General features: G+C 40.1%; 1 protein-coding gene across 5 annotated transcripts in view; it reads left to right on the top strand.

Annotated features, from left to right (window-relative positions):
• Window positions 1-15,734, top strand: part of ADAMTS17 (ADAM metallopeptidase with thrombospondin type 1 motif 17) — a 165,046-nt gene that overhangs the window by 4,515 nt on the left and 144,797 nt on the right. For 4 of the 5 annotated variants that reach the window (XM_015292261.4, XM_015292260.4, XM_040706475.2 and 1 more), the window contains one exon: window positions 5,762-5,927. In XM_015292261.4, coding sequence (XP_015147747.2) covers window positions 5,762-5,927 — 166 coding nt within the window. Of the gene's footprint in view, window positions 1-5,761; window positions 5,928-13,478; window positions 13,540-15,734 lie in introns of those variants that run through there. The other variant, XM_025154066.3, reaches the window with a different exon arrangement.

Genomic DNA, 15,734 nt, shown 5'->3' with positions numbered 1-15,734 from the left:
AGGAGCTTTGGGTTGGGTATGGGAAAAACTTCCTTTACAGAAAGAGTGGTTAAGCACTGGAATAGACTCCCCAGGGAGGTGGTTGAGTCACCATCCCTGGATGTGTTTAAAAACCATTTGGATGTGCTCAGGAACATGATTTAGCAGGATTGCTAGAGTTAGGGTAGCATGGTCAGGTTGCAGTTGGACCTGATGATCTTTAAGGTCTTTTCCAACCTGAGCAATTTATGATTTTTAAGAGACCCTTTCATCATGATGTGTTTGTGCTGTGATGGCTGCAGTTCTTTCTAAATCAGTGTAGCTTATATCTTGTGGACCCAAGATAAAGGAAAGAGGCAGAGTCCTGTAGCCCCAATTGCACACTGCACGTTGTTGCCTCAAGCTGTATCCAAAACGTGAGATTTCTAAAGGCTTTGTTATGCAGTCTGTTGGACTGCAATGTTAACACATTAAAAAATGGTATAGACTCTTCCTTTTTTTTTTTTTTTGTACCTACATTCTTGAGAAAGGTACCATTTTCAGCAGGTAGTAGTGCAGGTCAAAATGAGTGTCAGGTTTTGATGGAGGGATGAAATTCAAGTCTCTTGTTTGGTAAAGAACCTCATCTGAAAGCAGAAAATCATTGGGATGCATTTAGAGGAAGAAATTTATTTGCAAGTAACTGCTATTTTTTTTTTCTGTTTTGAAATGTAAAATCTCTGTTTTGGGCTCAAGAGTACTCTGAGGCAGTCCAGTTGAAGTGGATTGCTCTTCTGAGTTGTGGTTGTTACTCCCTCCTGTTGAGGCTCATCTCACTTTTTCATACCTCAGTTTGTCTCCTTTGAACTCAGTGACGCTCCTTTGTGCAGAACAGATCAGCGGAAATGGATGATGCGTGTTAGAAGGACTTGTGTATGGCTCAGTGATGTTCTTGTTATAGGATGGAATACCGTAATTGTAGCTACATCTGAAGAAATATATGCTGAAAATCAGGAAACCTTAAACATTTCGTAGTACTGTCTTATGATCAATGTTGAATAGAAGAGCTTGTTTTCTTCCAAGCTATGTGTATATTTACGTGCTTACTTTATGGTTATCCATTTGGCTACTAAGCAAGTTTAGATGTAAGAAATATATTTACCAGTTAGCTGCAGAACCTGGAAATCTGTGCTCCTCTATTGTTCACGTTGCTGTTCACAAGGTATGTTTGGGACCAGGCTCAAACACTATTTGCATGCATAGCTTTTTTGAAGTCTCTGCACTCCTGCTGGTTTCCAGGTAGGTGTAAGTGCTGATGGTGGAGCTGGATACCAAAGCATGGTTTGGGATCCAGTATGGGAGACCAGCCAGGGCAAAGAGAACTGAGTAGGTTGGACTGCAGGCTCCAGGAAATCAGTAATAACTCGAGGGACTCCTAATGAAATGATAAGAACCTTGTAACAAAAACAGGGAAGGGTGCAGAAGAGGCCACAGCCTGTTACTTGTAAATCTGACTGGTTATGAAATGGAGAGAGCACAAGAAGGATGGATGCTTGCAAAGAGTGCTTCCCGGATGGTTTGTCCTGTTTCTTACATACCTTTGATCAGTGAATTGCCCCACTTGAAGTGTTTACCTTTCTTCACTTACTGCAGGAGGAGGTGATGCCTGATTTAGAGTAGATGTCTGGGGCTTGGTGAGTTCAATCCCTATCCAGTGATAGCAGATGCTTTGTGTTTGCGACCAGGGCAATGCTGCCCTTCAGGTGACTGCAAGAGCCTCTGCTGTTAAGGAAAGCAGGGCAGTACACGCATGCTAGGATTATAAGATGATATGATTTCCCCTCAGGAAACCTTCAGCTCTGCTGAATTCCCTTGTCTAGGAGAGGAGCTGTTTGGCATCCATCCATACCTGGTCCATAAGCTGAAAACTTAAACCTCTTAAAATTGCTGTGCTGGGTTTCTTTGTTCTGGGATTTTTTTTTCTCCTTCCACAGTGGGGGGGAAAAAAAGGAGTTTCCTTGCTTATGCAGGGTAGGGGCAGGTCGAGATAGAGGTGCAGTCAGATATTTCTGGGTATGGTCTGCTCTCATAACTGAGTGTAAACCTGAAATGACCCTGGAGCAAATGCTCTCATTTTGAATTTGAGTTATACTTGTAAATAATAGTTGACTTTAAGCTGAGATGCAGTTGATAAGGACAGGTCTAAAAGTCACATGAAGTTTATTAAATTTGATTTGTGTTGGTTTTTATTCTTCATTTTAGATATGAACTTCCTGTTAACTTTGAGGAAATGGTTAAATTAAGATGTGCCATTTAACAACTGAGAAATTGAGAAGGGAATGGAATTTGTCAGATGATTAAAACTATTCTTTTATGCATGTTCATATGTTTGTAACTAATGAATGCTTAGGAGAAAAAAAGAAAAATCTGTTAAAGATTCGATGTTTCACAGATCTTGTTCAAAGATGTTGTGAAAATAAAAAGGGCTGGAAAAACAATGTAACTGCTGGAGCCTATTAATGTGTGGGAAGGTCCAGAGCCATGTGCAGAGAACACTGAAGACACTAGACTCCTGTACTGATCTTGCCCTCAAGCTATTGCAGCTCTACCAGTACTACCAGGGGACAGAGGCAGAACACTGAAGCAGGGCTATGTGATTAAAAATGCAGACCCTTTGGTACTGTTCTAGTTTCAGCGATGTGGTGTGAGGACCTTCCTGTCATTTAGCCTGCAAGTCCACTGGCAAGGATGGTAATGTGTAGAAGGCAGCTGAACTAGGGGTGGCATGAGAGCAGATTAGACATTCTTGCTCAAGTGGCCAACACATATACAAAACTGTAGGTAGGTGAGAAGGCAGGAAGTGTTTGTAAGACTATTTGGTTGGTTTGGAGGATGGAGTTCTCCAAAGATCTCCATGTTGCTCACTATAATTTGGAAGACGTAGCCTCTGTTAAACACTGTGGAGTGGGGCTGTAGTGGGCACTGAGTCTTATTATTTTGACTTGTCAGTTTGATTGCCTGCCTTTTTGAGGTTGAAATTATTCCATCCTTTCCTGTTAGCTAAGCTGAATGAATGTCAGCCATACGGTCTTGTCATGGTAACTGTGGAAATCTAAGTTAGATCACTAATACAGATGACAGTGAACTTCTTAGCTCGTCTCAATTTTTGTGTTCCTGATGACTCCTGTATAATGGGTGCTTTGGGGTTGGCTAGGCTGGGCAATGACAGCTTGTTTTCTAGGGCGCTAAGCAATATGAGCATCTGGTGCAGTGGCTGGTCCTGTTCATGTGGGCTTTTGGCATGAGACAAGAGTGAGAGGGAATTTTCCAACTTTTGATATGCATCTTCCCAGGTAAATGTGGCTTAACAGATCCATTGCATTTTATTTAATTTGAATGATTTCCAGAGACAAGGTAAAATAGCACTGACAGTGATGTTTTATTTCCTTATCTTCAAAATCTAGCTTTTTGTAGTCTGTGAATATCGCCTAGGGAGGAAGAACTCAGAGTAGTTGTCCAGTGCTGATGTCTGATATCTCATGCTGTGATTAGCACAGCATAGTATGTGGTAGTTGGAAGATTTAAGGGAGGCAATAAGAGGAATGGAGTTCTTATGGAAAAAGCAAAGTAATGACCAGAGGATTCACATCTGGCCCAACAGGTTTGAAAACTCTTCAGAATGCAACAAGCAAGTTGAGGGAACGCTATAACTCCCTAGGAACACTTTACAGGCTCAATCCTGCAAATCTTTCCTGCCTGAAACTCTAGTTGGCTTGTCTGATTAAACTTGAGATTGCTTCTTAACCTATTCCAGGGTGAAGACACATGTCTTTCTCCCTTCATAGGTTTCACAATCCCAAAGCAAATGTGAAACATAAGTCTCTTCCAGTGGTTTGAATTATTTTCACACTTGATGCCAGAAAGTTGGGATAGTGTTGGGTGGTGATGAAACTGACTTCTTCTTACATATTTTTGGCACCAACAAAAATGGTTGGCAGTGTTTCAGGAGCTCTGGTGTGTCTTCTAGTACTATGGCACGAGACTTACAGCCCTTCTTCTAAATAATTAAAACCTATATTAAATAAGGGGGCTGGGGCTACCTCCCAACTGGAAGATTGAAACAAGGAGAGGAAGTAGTGGAAAACATTGTAAAGGAGACTGGAAGAATAAGACATTGGGGTTTTGTTGTCTTTGAAACAATTTGGACAGAATTGCCCAACTTGGAGTGTAGGTGAAGAGGCATACCCTTGGCAGCCATGGCAGAGAGAAACGCTGATTCTTCAGCTGCTCTTCAAAAGTAGTGACCCTTTCTGAGAGATCCTCCTTTCTCACAAATACTGTTTAGTTTGTGTTGTCAGAAGACGAGAGCTCTCATTTCTCTTAAAGAAATTCCTCTTGCTGGAAATACTAGGCCAAAGGGATTTCCTGGGTGTACGTGAGGACTGAATTTGGCAGGAAGGTGTGGAAATGTACAATTTACAGTATGTATGTAATGTGTATTATAAATCATATTAGTACAGTCAGCTGTTGAATATATACTATTTGCACGTATGTGCAGAGTGTTTATTTAGGTTGTTTCCTGGCTGGCATGGAACTCGATGGGATGGGGGCGAGTCTAATCTTTCCCTGTATGTTTAAGATGGATGTTATACAGGGGCCCTGTAGATTACAATCTTATAAGTTCCTTTGCTTATCAGGTGTACCAAAGGCACAATCTGGTGCCTCCCAGCAGAACATACGATGTCTTCGGTTACTAGCAGAAGTTGGATCAGACCTAGAGATTACTTCCAAGTGACTGTATTACAAAGAGCTGTGTTTCAGGGCTTTCAATTGCTATACAAATAAACACTGGATTAGTACAATGAAAAGCAAATTTAAAAACCCTCGCTGTACACATTCACTTCCTCTAATGTGTTATAAAAGTATTGATTATTAAACCTGGAAACTTTGTTAGGTGATATCTTTGCCTTCACTCTTTTCCTTTTTATACCAGAGAAGGAGTGGGAAAAGCATACAAACTTTAAAAACTATTGGTTGCAAGCAGAGGAAGGTTATCCTGGGGCAAAAACTGCCTTCCAAATATATTCTTGCCAGTCCTGGTGTGTGGTACGGACTTAGTGCAAGAAAGACTGAGTTCTAACGCTCTGACTTGTGGTGTCTACTTTACTTAGTCAGGGACTTTGCCTTCCTTGTGTTACTTATTCCAGGTATGGTTGAAAAGATAATCACTGGGAAGGTACAATAGGCCACTCTCTGTGTGGCCTCTTGCAATTAGTAAAAGGTATTTGGTCTTCATACTAAAAAGTGTGAGTGGCTGTGCAGGAATGACGCACATAGCCAGTCTCCTGTTTGCAGGCAATCTCATCTCCTGAGGTAATAAATGCCACTAGATAACAATGTAATTTTAGAAAGGTGGTTATGAAAGCATTTATATTAATAGGCTTTATTTGTTCTCATGTGAACTGAGCATAGGCATACATCTTTATGCTTCCAGCTGGAGTAGTGTTCTAGTTGAAGGGAGAGAAAGAAGTGGAAGGGCAGGTGTTGATGAGATTTTTGAACATGTATAGTACTTTGCATAATGATGTTTCTGAATATTATTATATAATAAAAGATAAATATGAAAAGCAGATGAAGTTCTTCATTGTGTATTATGTAGATTGAACATGATCAATGTTCACTTTTCCTCATATTGTAAATAACGGTTGCAGGGAAACAATCTGGGGTAAGACTGGGTTGATAAAAATGGTTAAGATAACAAACTGTCTTATATCCCTTTTTCATTTCCTTCTGTTGTGGACAGGTTGGCTATATTCAAATTGGATCAGAACACATGTTAATACAACCAGTGAATACATCAGAGACCTCATTTAGTGGAAAAGAACACTTCATCAGACGTAGACGATCCACAAAATCAAGCCATTCTTTGAAGTCTCAAATTCCTGATGAGCACTGCAAGGTTGTAGCAGGTGAGCTTGAAGTAGCTCAAGAGAACAGCCATGAGTATACAGTTGTAGTTGTAACTGTTGTTCTGTCATGTATGTCTCTATTTTGTAAATTCAAGTGTTGTGACCACTAGAAATAGTGAAAAATGGCATGTGCTAATGAATACCTCTGCTACTTCAGGCAGAAGGAGCCACATCACAAATATTGTTAGGATACATGCTGTAACCTTTGATTGGTGAGGAGATAAACTATAACTTCTGCTTGAACTGTATGATGTAGATATTCCTCAGGAAGGAATTGACAGCATTTTTAGCAAGGACCTATATCTTGAAACTGAAGTGGGTTGTGAGGGGTGCTTTTTCATTTCAGCTTTTCACTGGAGTTGTGACGCTGTGCAGAGATGTAGGTGTGGATAGAATGATGATTCTTGCATTTCAGAATGGAAGTGTCATTTCAGGTACTTCCATGTCATTTAATCAGAAGTATTCTTTTGTGAAGATTATATCCAGGGATCCACTTAACAGGACAAAAAGATATCTGGGGCGGGGGAAAAGAGTCAAATGGTTCCTTTTACTCTTGCCTTCTCAGCTTCTCGTGTGCCATCATTTCTACTTTTGTCTAGAAGAATGCACTATCCATGACAGAATACATCAGGGTGCATTGTCAGCTGGGCAGACTTCTTAATTTTTGTTTCTTTGTTGATGGTTATTTTAATTTTCTTTCTTTCATCTACTTCCAGTTAAGGCCACATAAAGCACTTAGTGTGTGCGTGTGAATTGCTAAAAATCTTGTTGTGTTCTCATGTTGAGTAGTTAAAACAGAAAAAAGTCAGTTTTAGACCCTTCTCACCACCATCTAGATGAGTTGTATACAGAGGATATTTTTAATGAACTCTACAAAGTCGTTTCTTTATATTCTTTTCCTTTTTTTCCCTCTTCTGTCCCATTACCTCATCAGTATATCAGCTTCTGTCTTCTGTTCTTTTGGACTGTGTACTAAATAAAGGCAGCATGTTAAGGTATCTGTGTTATCTTATACTGGGCTATTAAAGGCACAAAATAGGAAGCAGAAATGGCAGGTAAAATCTGTACAGGTGTAAAGATCTGTTAGCATGGAACAATAGATTGGTCAAGAACAATCTCTGTGGTTAAACATACGGGGAAGTGGTAGCAGCAGGAAGAACAAGAAGCTTTTTTTTTTTTTTTTTACTATTGGCAAAAGTATCAGAAGGAAAAAAGTGTGAAAACTGAGAAGAGTAGGCAACCATGAGCTTAATAAAGTTCGCTTTTTGTATTTAACTGGGGTTGGGGATAGCATGTACTTTGCTGACTCTTGTGTGAGACCAGGATGGCTTTAGGTGAGGAGAGACAGACATGCACACACTGGCCCCACATCGCACAGGAGCTTGCAAAAGAGCAACAAACAGAACTTGGATCCCTTGGGTGCTGGTTCTTTGCATTAACTGCAGGCTGGTTAGGCTAAAAGGGGAACAAAGCACTCAACTGCAGTGCAATGGGGAGTACTACTTGCTTGTGCAAACAGCCACTGCTTCAAGTAGCTGTGTCATAAAATAATGAAATTGCTCATGGGCTTTGCCACTTAAAGGCAGACTCTTGAATGTTTTTCATTGTTGCGGGGAAGAAATGTAAGTCATGGCTGTTAATAGGCTTAGCACATTAACGACCTAATTGACTCCTGTCTGGTTTGGATTAACTTTTGTGCACAAGAGTTTAGAAACTAAAAAAAAAAAGTTAATCCTCTCCGACACACAAAAGGTCTATTTGTAATGAAATTGTGTGGTGATGGTGATCTTGGGGCTCGCTTCCAGAGTTTTTCCTGGAAAAAGGTGTTTTCGAAGCCACAGAATGGCCACACTTAAGCATTTTCCATTCCTTACCTGTTTTTCTTGAATTTCTGAAACAGGTAAGAATCACCTTTAAAGATGCTTTTTTTTCTTGAAATTTTGTAATTGATCAGTGTGTAGTTTGATGTGGAGTTGTTTGGGATTCAACCAAAATACAAAGTATCACATGCTGTTTTTTTAACGAATTATTGAATGTGTGAAAATTTTAAACAGAGCTAACAGAACTCAGTGGAAAAATTTATTGGCAGGAGTGGTGGTCCTGTGATATCTAAACTTACGTGATTGAGGGGGGGGAAAAAAGAAAAATAAAAAGCCTGGTGATGCAGTAACTTGTATGAGTATTTGGAGGAGTGAAGAGAGGAAAGTAGCTGAGGAAAGCAAAATGAGCTTAATCAGGAAGTGCCATGTGTTAGCACTACAAGCGGGTGTAGAGCACAGCTTTCCAAGAGCATTCTCCTTGTGGTATTTTCTTCGTAGACCCAAGTGATGGGAGAGGAAAGCTGAACTAAATAGTCCCTTGGGGCTAGGTAATGCTAGCGGTCTGGTTTGATAAATGTTTGTTAAAATCTCTGAAACAACTCCTTTATTTTAAGTGGCATAACATGTCCTACAGCACTACAATTTTTTAGAGCTGCTGGAGAATTTTGCAGGAGCTAAATTTCTCCTGGTATAATCTGTATGGGAGGATTAATCTGTTGTCAGAAGTGGAAAAGCACTTAAGGTCATGCATGACTGGATCTCTGAGATCTGAAGCTGAAAGTGGCTATTAATGGGTTAAAAAATCCCCAGTTTGTTGGTTCAGGGCTGATATTTTAATTCTTTTGTCTAAATTCTGAAGTGCTTAAGCAGCGAAGGATGGATCCAGTCATCACAGGCCAGGTGCCATTGTTAGTCATACAATATGTGTATCTGTAGTATTTTTATCACCTGTCATGCAGCAGGAGGAAGAGTTCAAGTCGCAATGCATGTTTCTGCACAGGCATGAACATGAGCCCCTGTGAGGCAAACATAAAACCCATTAAAAGATTTCCAGGTGCATATGCTGTGAGGGGGAAGAAAGGGAAGGTTGGGTTTCATTAGCTCTGAAGCATGGCGTCATTAGAAACATGGGAAATAGCTTTGCACCATTGATGTGAAACACTTCTAGAGATGATAACCAAAGAATCTGGGCTGAATTTGGGATACAAATCTGTTATCACATGCTGTTCTGATTTTAAAAATGAGCTTGACAACTCTTTTGTCAAAGGTCTTGTACTCGTGATTTTTCTGGAAAGAGTGGAGTTACAGGGAGTTCTGACTATAGGCTTTAATACATATAAGTAAGAATTGTTCAACATGTGAGCGAAGCAGAAAGAAAGAGGTCTCTGTTTCAATGCATCATACGTAACTTTTGCAGTGCCCTCAGGTTAGGCCTGGACGTCTGTGCATAAGCTTAACTTATTCTCAGGCTCAAGATGTAGCTGCAGGGCTAATTTGTTTTTTTAAGTGTCTGTCCTTCCCCTTAACCTAATGCTGTAGAAAAAAGTTGTTGGCTGGGAAGGAATGAGCAGAGCAGGAAGGACTGGTGGGGCACTGTATGATCTCCTATATTAACACCCTAAAGCTTAGAGTGGTGTTAGAAAATACCTGAGGCAGGGCTTTTTTATTGCCCTATCTCTCTGTGATCATATATATATATATATATATATGCACACTATCTATATATATATATATAGATAGATATAGATATATACAATAAAGTTGTTTTCTTGTGGCAATATGCATGGAAAAACAGTAGTTTAATATTTGCTGAGATCTCAGAACTGCAGGATGGTTTAGGTTGTCAGGGACTTCTGGGTCCATCTGATCCAACTCTGCTGCTCAAGCAGGACCACCTCAAGCAGGTTGCCCAGGACCATGTGCTGGCAATCTTTAAAGATCTCCAAGGAGGGAGACTCCACAAACTCCCTGGCAACCTCATCTGATCTGATAATATATTTTACATATTTCCTATGCCTTCAAAGTCTAAGTAGAAGTTATGGTGTGTTTTTCTCTTCCTCACAGTTGTTGGGGGTTTTGTTGCTTTTTTTTTTTTTAACTGAGGGAAAATATCTATGTTGAAGATGGAGTCAAACCATGATATGAAAGCCTAGGAATCTCTTCTAACAGTGTCGTAAAACTTTGTTTCTTTGGGAAAAGGAAGTACTGTTGTAACTTTTCCAGAAGTCTCCAGTGATGCATTAAAGTCCCTTTGCATAGAAGGGATTTGATATGAAATACAGCCCATGAGTATGAGAGAGAGCAGCTTGTCTTTGGACGGTAGGTTGTTATTTCATGTTTATGGTGTAGACCTCATAAATTACTCTTAAATGCAAGCTTGCTTTAAACCCCCTTTTGTCATCTTGAATGAACCAGTTTTTGTTTAACACAAATGTGCTGCCCGGAGAGAAGTTAATAGTGGAAAATAAACACAGGAAGATCAACATTTTAATTCAAAAAGTAACAATGCACTGCTTCTCTCTCTAGTTATTTTGCAAAGTGTTTTAACAATAGATCAAAGCTGGCAATAATTTAAGTGCTAGTATGCAGGTATCAAATGTGGGGAATGATTTCCTTGAACAGGTATAAATCCTAAACACATGTTACTGCTACGTTGCGTTTCCCCATCTTTAATCATTGTCTTTTAGATGTGTTTTCTCTGCAGGTTTGACTTGGCCTGAAACAGCAGTTGTTATGGCCAAAAAACATGTGCACTAAAAATAGAGGGATGTAATGCAACCTGTGTTAGTCCATATTAGGAAGCATCTGTTGAAGAATTAAAGCAAGGATTTCAACAATGCAGAAGATGTAATGTGATTAAGTGTTTGCAAGTATTGATGTATTCCCTGTATCAGAAATCAGATCTTTCAGCGCATTACCCATGGGAGTATGTCTTCTGTGGGTAAATCTTTTGGTTTCTCCATGTCCCTGGTCTTTCAAACAAAGTCTGTTTTTTCTTCCCAGCAAGTGTGTGATTGTTTCCTTATGGCTGACAAACAGCGGCCTTTTGGAGCAGTCTACCGTTCAGAAGTGTCCTTTTCCATTGCATGTGGCAAGGGAAATTTTATTGTTGATTTGTTCTGGATGAAGCCCTCAGCAGAAGGGCAGCATGGATAATATGGAGCAGGAGGGGCTCCATGTTCTTCCTTTACTGTCAAGGTGCAAAGATGATGTACAAATATGTGTAGTTAATGGATTTCTTCCTTTTCCAGATCAGCTGCTGAAGTAGAATGTACTGCTTCTTCACTTGATTCCTGATTAAAAAAAAAAAAATAATGCTAGTTTCCACTGGAACTTGATGATATCTAAACTGGCAGATGCTAATGAGCTAGAGTGTCTGATGTACACCATCCTTCTCTTAGGATGTTTATGGCTATTCCAGTGGTCATTTTGGCTAAGAAGGCAGACAGGTGGCTCCAGGCAGACTAAGATGCATTGCTTACCTTTTAGCTGTCTTCGTTTTTTCCATATTGCCATAAATCATAGCTCAGGCTTGGAGCCAAGAGTTGGGAATTGGAACTCTGCTGGCTCTGCTTCCTGCTGTTTTTTGACTTGTGACCTTCAGCAGATCTCTTGGGATCTTACATGTGAAAACAACTATGTGTTGGGCACCTACGTGTTTGTGTGGCCAAGATGGGAACACCTTGTGGAAGGTTTTGCCTCCATTCAAAAGTACTCAGCTTCCTTTGAGGTGGTTGTAATTCTGAATCATCACCTATAATGTGTCCCAAACTGAGTATCCAAGACTGAAAGTACTGAAAATTAAAGATTGCTTGGACTACTACCTCTAAACTCTAACTCTCAAACACCTTCTTTATTTAAAGATTAGATCTACAAAGTGTGAGCTGGCTGTGGTACTATGAGGCTTTGGCTCTGACAAGCTGCTCCTTGAACTGGCAGTTTCTTTCTGTGATCTGTTCCCTGTGTAGTTCGACGTGTGTGTATGTATAAGGGATTAAAAATAACTATTACACTGTTTTTCACTTCAGTTTGACCTGCAGAGCCAACACGTTTATTGGAGATAAACTGCATTCTTTACTGGCTTTTGCATATTACCAGAAACAAATTGTCTGGTGTCTCAGGAGATCTGTGCTACCTCTCTCAAGGTGTAGATGTAATTGTGAGGACAGGCTGTAAGTGAGGACCTCCTGGTTTTCTAAAGTCTCCCTAGACTCTTTCACCCTTAACAGAAGTGGTTGAGTTCAGCTGCTATACTTCAGGATTGGTAGGGTTGAAAGTTGCGAAAACATTCTTTACAAACCAAGCACGTTGGCTAAAGACTCATTAAAACAAAATAAAACTGGAGGCCAGTGATGCCATTTTTCACAGCATAACTGCAGCCAAGTGTTTTGTAGTCTCTAAAGCCCTGAAAGGGGATTAAGACTGTGGTTGGTTTCAGATCTGCTAAGTTTAAGTGATCAAAACTGAGGACTCTGAGTTCACTCTTACTTATATCAGCCCTTGTCATTTGGATCTTAATTATATTTGTGTTACAGGATCTTCCCCCATGGCCTCAGGCAAGTTGGGACCTTTGTGTCTGTCACAAGCAAAGGAAATCAATTCTGCTTCAGAGTACAACTAGTAACAGAGCAGATCAAATATAGGAGGAGGAACGGAGCCACAGAGGCTAAGAGGGAGTGACAGAGCAGGTATTTCCATTCCCACTTTAATAGTCTTTCCGTTAAACAATGCTCAATGTGCCTGCTTTGCGTAACATTAGGTTGTTTTCTCTGTCGTACAAGCAAGTCCTTGCTTCTAGTTGGATGAAAAGCCTACAAGGGCGTGCTTTTAAAAAGAGATGAGTGTATGTAGTTGAGGAGGTGGCAGTTTCTGAAGCCCTGCTGACAAGTTGATCCAGTGAGCTGGTAGAGGTTATAATGCCTATCCTGTACGATATTGACTTTTCATGAAAGACAAAGTCCTGACACATTGTGTTGATGACTGTTTTACAGAAGAATAGTTTTAACTGATGTGTCTAAGCCACAGGCTAGCTTCAATAACAATCCTTGTAATAAAATCTCCCTGGTGTTTTGGATGGAACACAGAGTTCATGACTTCTATCTCAAATTCTTGTTTGCTGATGTGCCAGACAAATAGTTATGAATTTGTGATTTGCTATGGAAGTGGTCATGTAAAGAAAAGTAATGTTTTTGGGAGGTGGATTAGGGAACAAGTGATCATTGTACTATGCAGTGATATTTTTTTTTCTACTTGTTGATGCATGCTTTTGTCTGCTATACTATTCAAAAAGAAATTGGGAGTGTATAATCATTTTGTGGCACTGGGCCTTAAAAATAAAGAGAACAGCTGAGGCTGTGTTACAGTTAGCTGTAATTTGAATGAACAACCATTTCTGTTTCTTGAACTTCAGATATCCTACTGACACCAATTAGCTGCTGTAAACCTGGAATCCCAAGTTTTTAGTGGATACATAGTAGTCCAGTGCAGAGGGACAATGTTTTGCTGTAATCAAGCACTGGTGAAGGAGGCTGCATGTTCCTGTGGCTGGAAGTAGATTGGAATGTGCTGGCTGTGGCTGCAACTTCACTAGTGTCTTGTTCTTAGTTCCCTTCTTCAGTTCTTTCTGGTGTCCACTGCGAAGTGAATGCCATAAGGAAGGTGTCAAGAAAACAACTGTGACAAGCAAGGCCCTTGCAGCTGAAGTGTGGTTTCTTTTTTTTTTTTTCTTCAGGAGATGAGTGTTTTGAAAAGAACCTCTCTATTGTTGTATGGATGAAAACTGCAGCTGCAAGGTAACCACTGCACAGAGCTTTGGATATAATGCCCACAGGAGCCAGTGTGGAGGGATGAGTGTCCATGAGTTTTGAGTTGACTTCCATGGTGATCTCACAGGTCTGAGCTATCTCAAGATTGTGGTTGCTCCTTTAGCTCAGGCTGTGCTAGCGTGTAACCCTCGATTGGGCTGACTTCTGCAGCAAAGGTTTTGCTATGCTGGAAGACTTAGAACTCTTTTCCTTTTCACGTTTGTCTTGCTTCTAACCATAAGCAGCTCGATCCCCAGGCTGGATAAATTAGGGTACTGAGCTGTACAGCTTTTGGGCATCCACTGAGGTGATGCTGTGCTGTCAGTCTTTTGAAGAAGCTATTCAATAAAGCATTTGAAAGTAGCACTGCTGACAGACTTAAACCTGAGGAATAGTTTTTTTTTTTTTACTTCTAGCACATTTCTCTTGTTTATTATTTATTAAAGATATCCAGTCTTCCAACCTCCCACACTGTGATCTTAATTCAAACTAAGAAACCTGCTTGTTCGAAAATTCTCTTTAGATTTTGCTTTACTCACTCTTGGCTGAGATGTAAATGCCACTGATAATCCCCATTTCCTGTCTCACTTCCTTCTTGGTTTCCATTTTACACCTTACCTTTTTGATTTTAAATGAAATCAAGTCATTGTTATTTCTGAAAACTTATTTTAAATTAGTGCAGTGTCTAGATCTAATAGCAACATCCAAAACATACATATACAGTATGCTGATCTTTTACTTTTAAACACAGACTAGATGACTTTTGGGAGGACTCTGAAATTTTGCTTGTTTGTGGTATTTGTTGAACTGCATCCAGGAACTATAGCAAGGTAGTTAGAATTACAGAAAGGAAGATAAGGGAGAAAAACATATGAGGAGCTAGGAGTGAAGATTGTTTTTCAGATGAGTCTAGGAAATACTGCTGGAAGAGAGGTAGGAGGAGCAGGAAGGGAGACTGCAGTTACAGCAGAGACATGCTAGAAACCAGACAGGAGTTTCGGTGTGTAATTGGAAAAGGTCATTTGGGGTGATTGCTTTGGAATTGTGCATCTGTTGGATTGCCATAAGAAGCACTTGAATGTAAGAAGCTTTCTACTGAGGCTTCAAAATAACTCTGTTGTGCTTATCATGAGAATAGGGGCTATATATACATTTATTTACTTTTTTGCTGTACTGAGGAATATTTCAAAGACTGCTGGACTACTGAAGCTGGTATGGTCATGTTGCTCTGCGGGTGATTAGTCATGGAGAGGTAGGAGCCTGTGAGGAAAAGCTGGCTAGCGAACTTGTGCAGTGTTGCATGCGTTTCATGCTGAGCATCCATTGGTGTACCTCTCTTCCCCCATCAGCTAACAGTCCTAAACTTTGTTGAATTTTTGGCCAGATAGTCTATGTAATACACTGTCAAAGTGACAGGTAAAAGAGAGTGTCACTTGGGCCTAGTCACGCACAGCATATACGTGCTGTGCTGCAGATTGGCTGTTTCAGCTGTTATTTCACATGAATTTGTCTGAGCTCTTAAGCAGGGAACACCTGACTCCTAAAATAGTGCACAGTTTGGTTACGTATGCTCCCCTCAATGTAAACTCTTCTGACAGCCTGCTGCCCATGTTTTATGGCCTCTCATGCCTTCACAATAACACTTAACATTTGTGCCAAAAAATTTGTAACATCAATTTCTTCAAATAAAGAATCCACCAAGCATTTAATCCTTGTTTTAATGGCTGGTGTTTATTTTAGTTTGGGATTTTGTATACTTGTGGAGGGTTCCTCTGCCCATAGCCCATAAATCACAAAGGGCAGGAGTGAGACTTCTTTCTGTGCTGGTTTGTTTCTGAAGTGAGGCTCTAGAGATTGTCTTTTTTTATTATTATTATTTTTGATACTTCCATACAGCTTACTTATCTCAACTATGAGTTGCAGATGTGTTTAATGAGGATTTTTCTTACTGTTTCTGATATTCTGCTCTTCAAATATCTCTGATACAGAATGTGTGTATCTCTTTGTTCTGTTTGTGATTGTTCATCCGTGAAGTCAGTAGTTTTGTGTTTTGTCCATGTGCTTGATTATAATGGAAAATTGTTTTCAGGTGTGGGAGGCAGGAAGATGCAAATAGAGACCACTCAGAGTCGCTTTCTGTGAATGCAGAAAGGACAAGACTAAGGAAAAGTTACCTTAGAGAA

The sequence above is a fragment of the Gallus gallus genome, chromosome 10, assembly GCF_016699485.2.
Source record: "Gallus gallus isolate bGalGal1 chromosome 10, bGalGal1.mat.broiler.GRCg7b, whole genome shotgun sequence".
NCBI classification, from domain to species: domain Eukaryota; kingdom Metazoa; phylum Chordata; class Aves; order Galliformes; family Phasianidae; genus Gallus; species Gallus gallus.
This window is presented reverse-complemented; position numbering and strand designations above follow the sequence as displayed.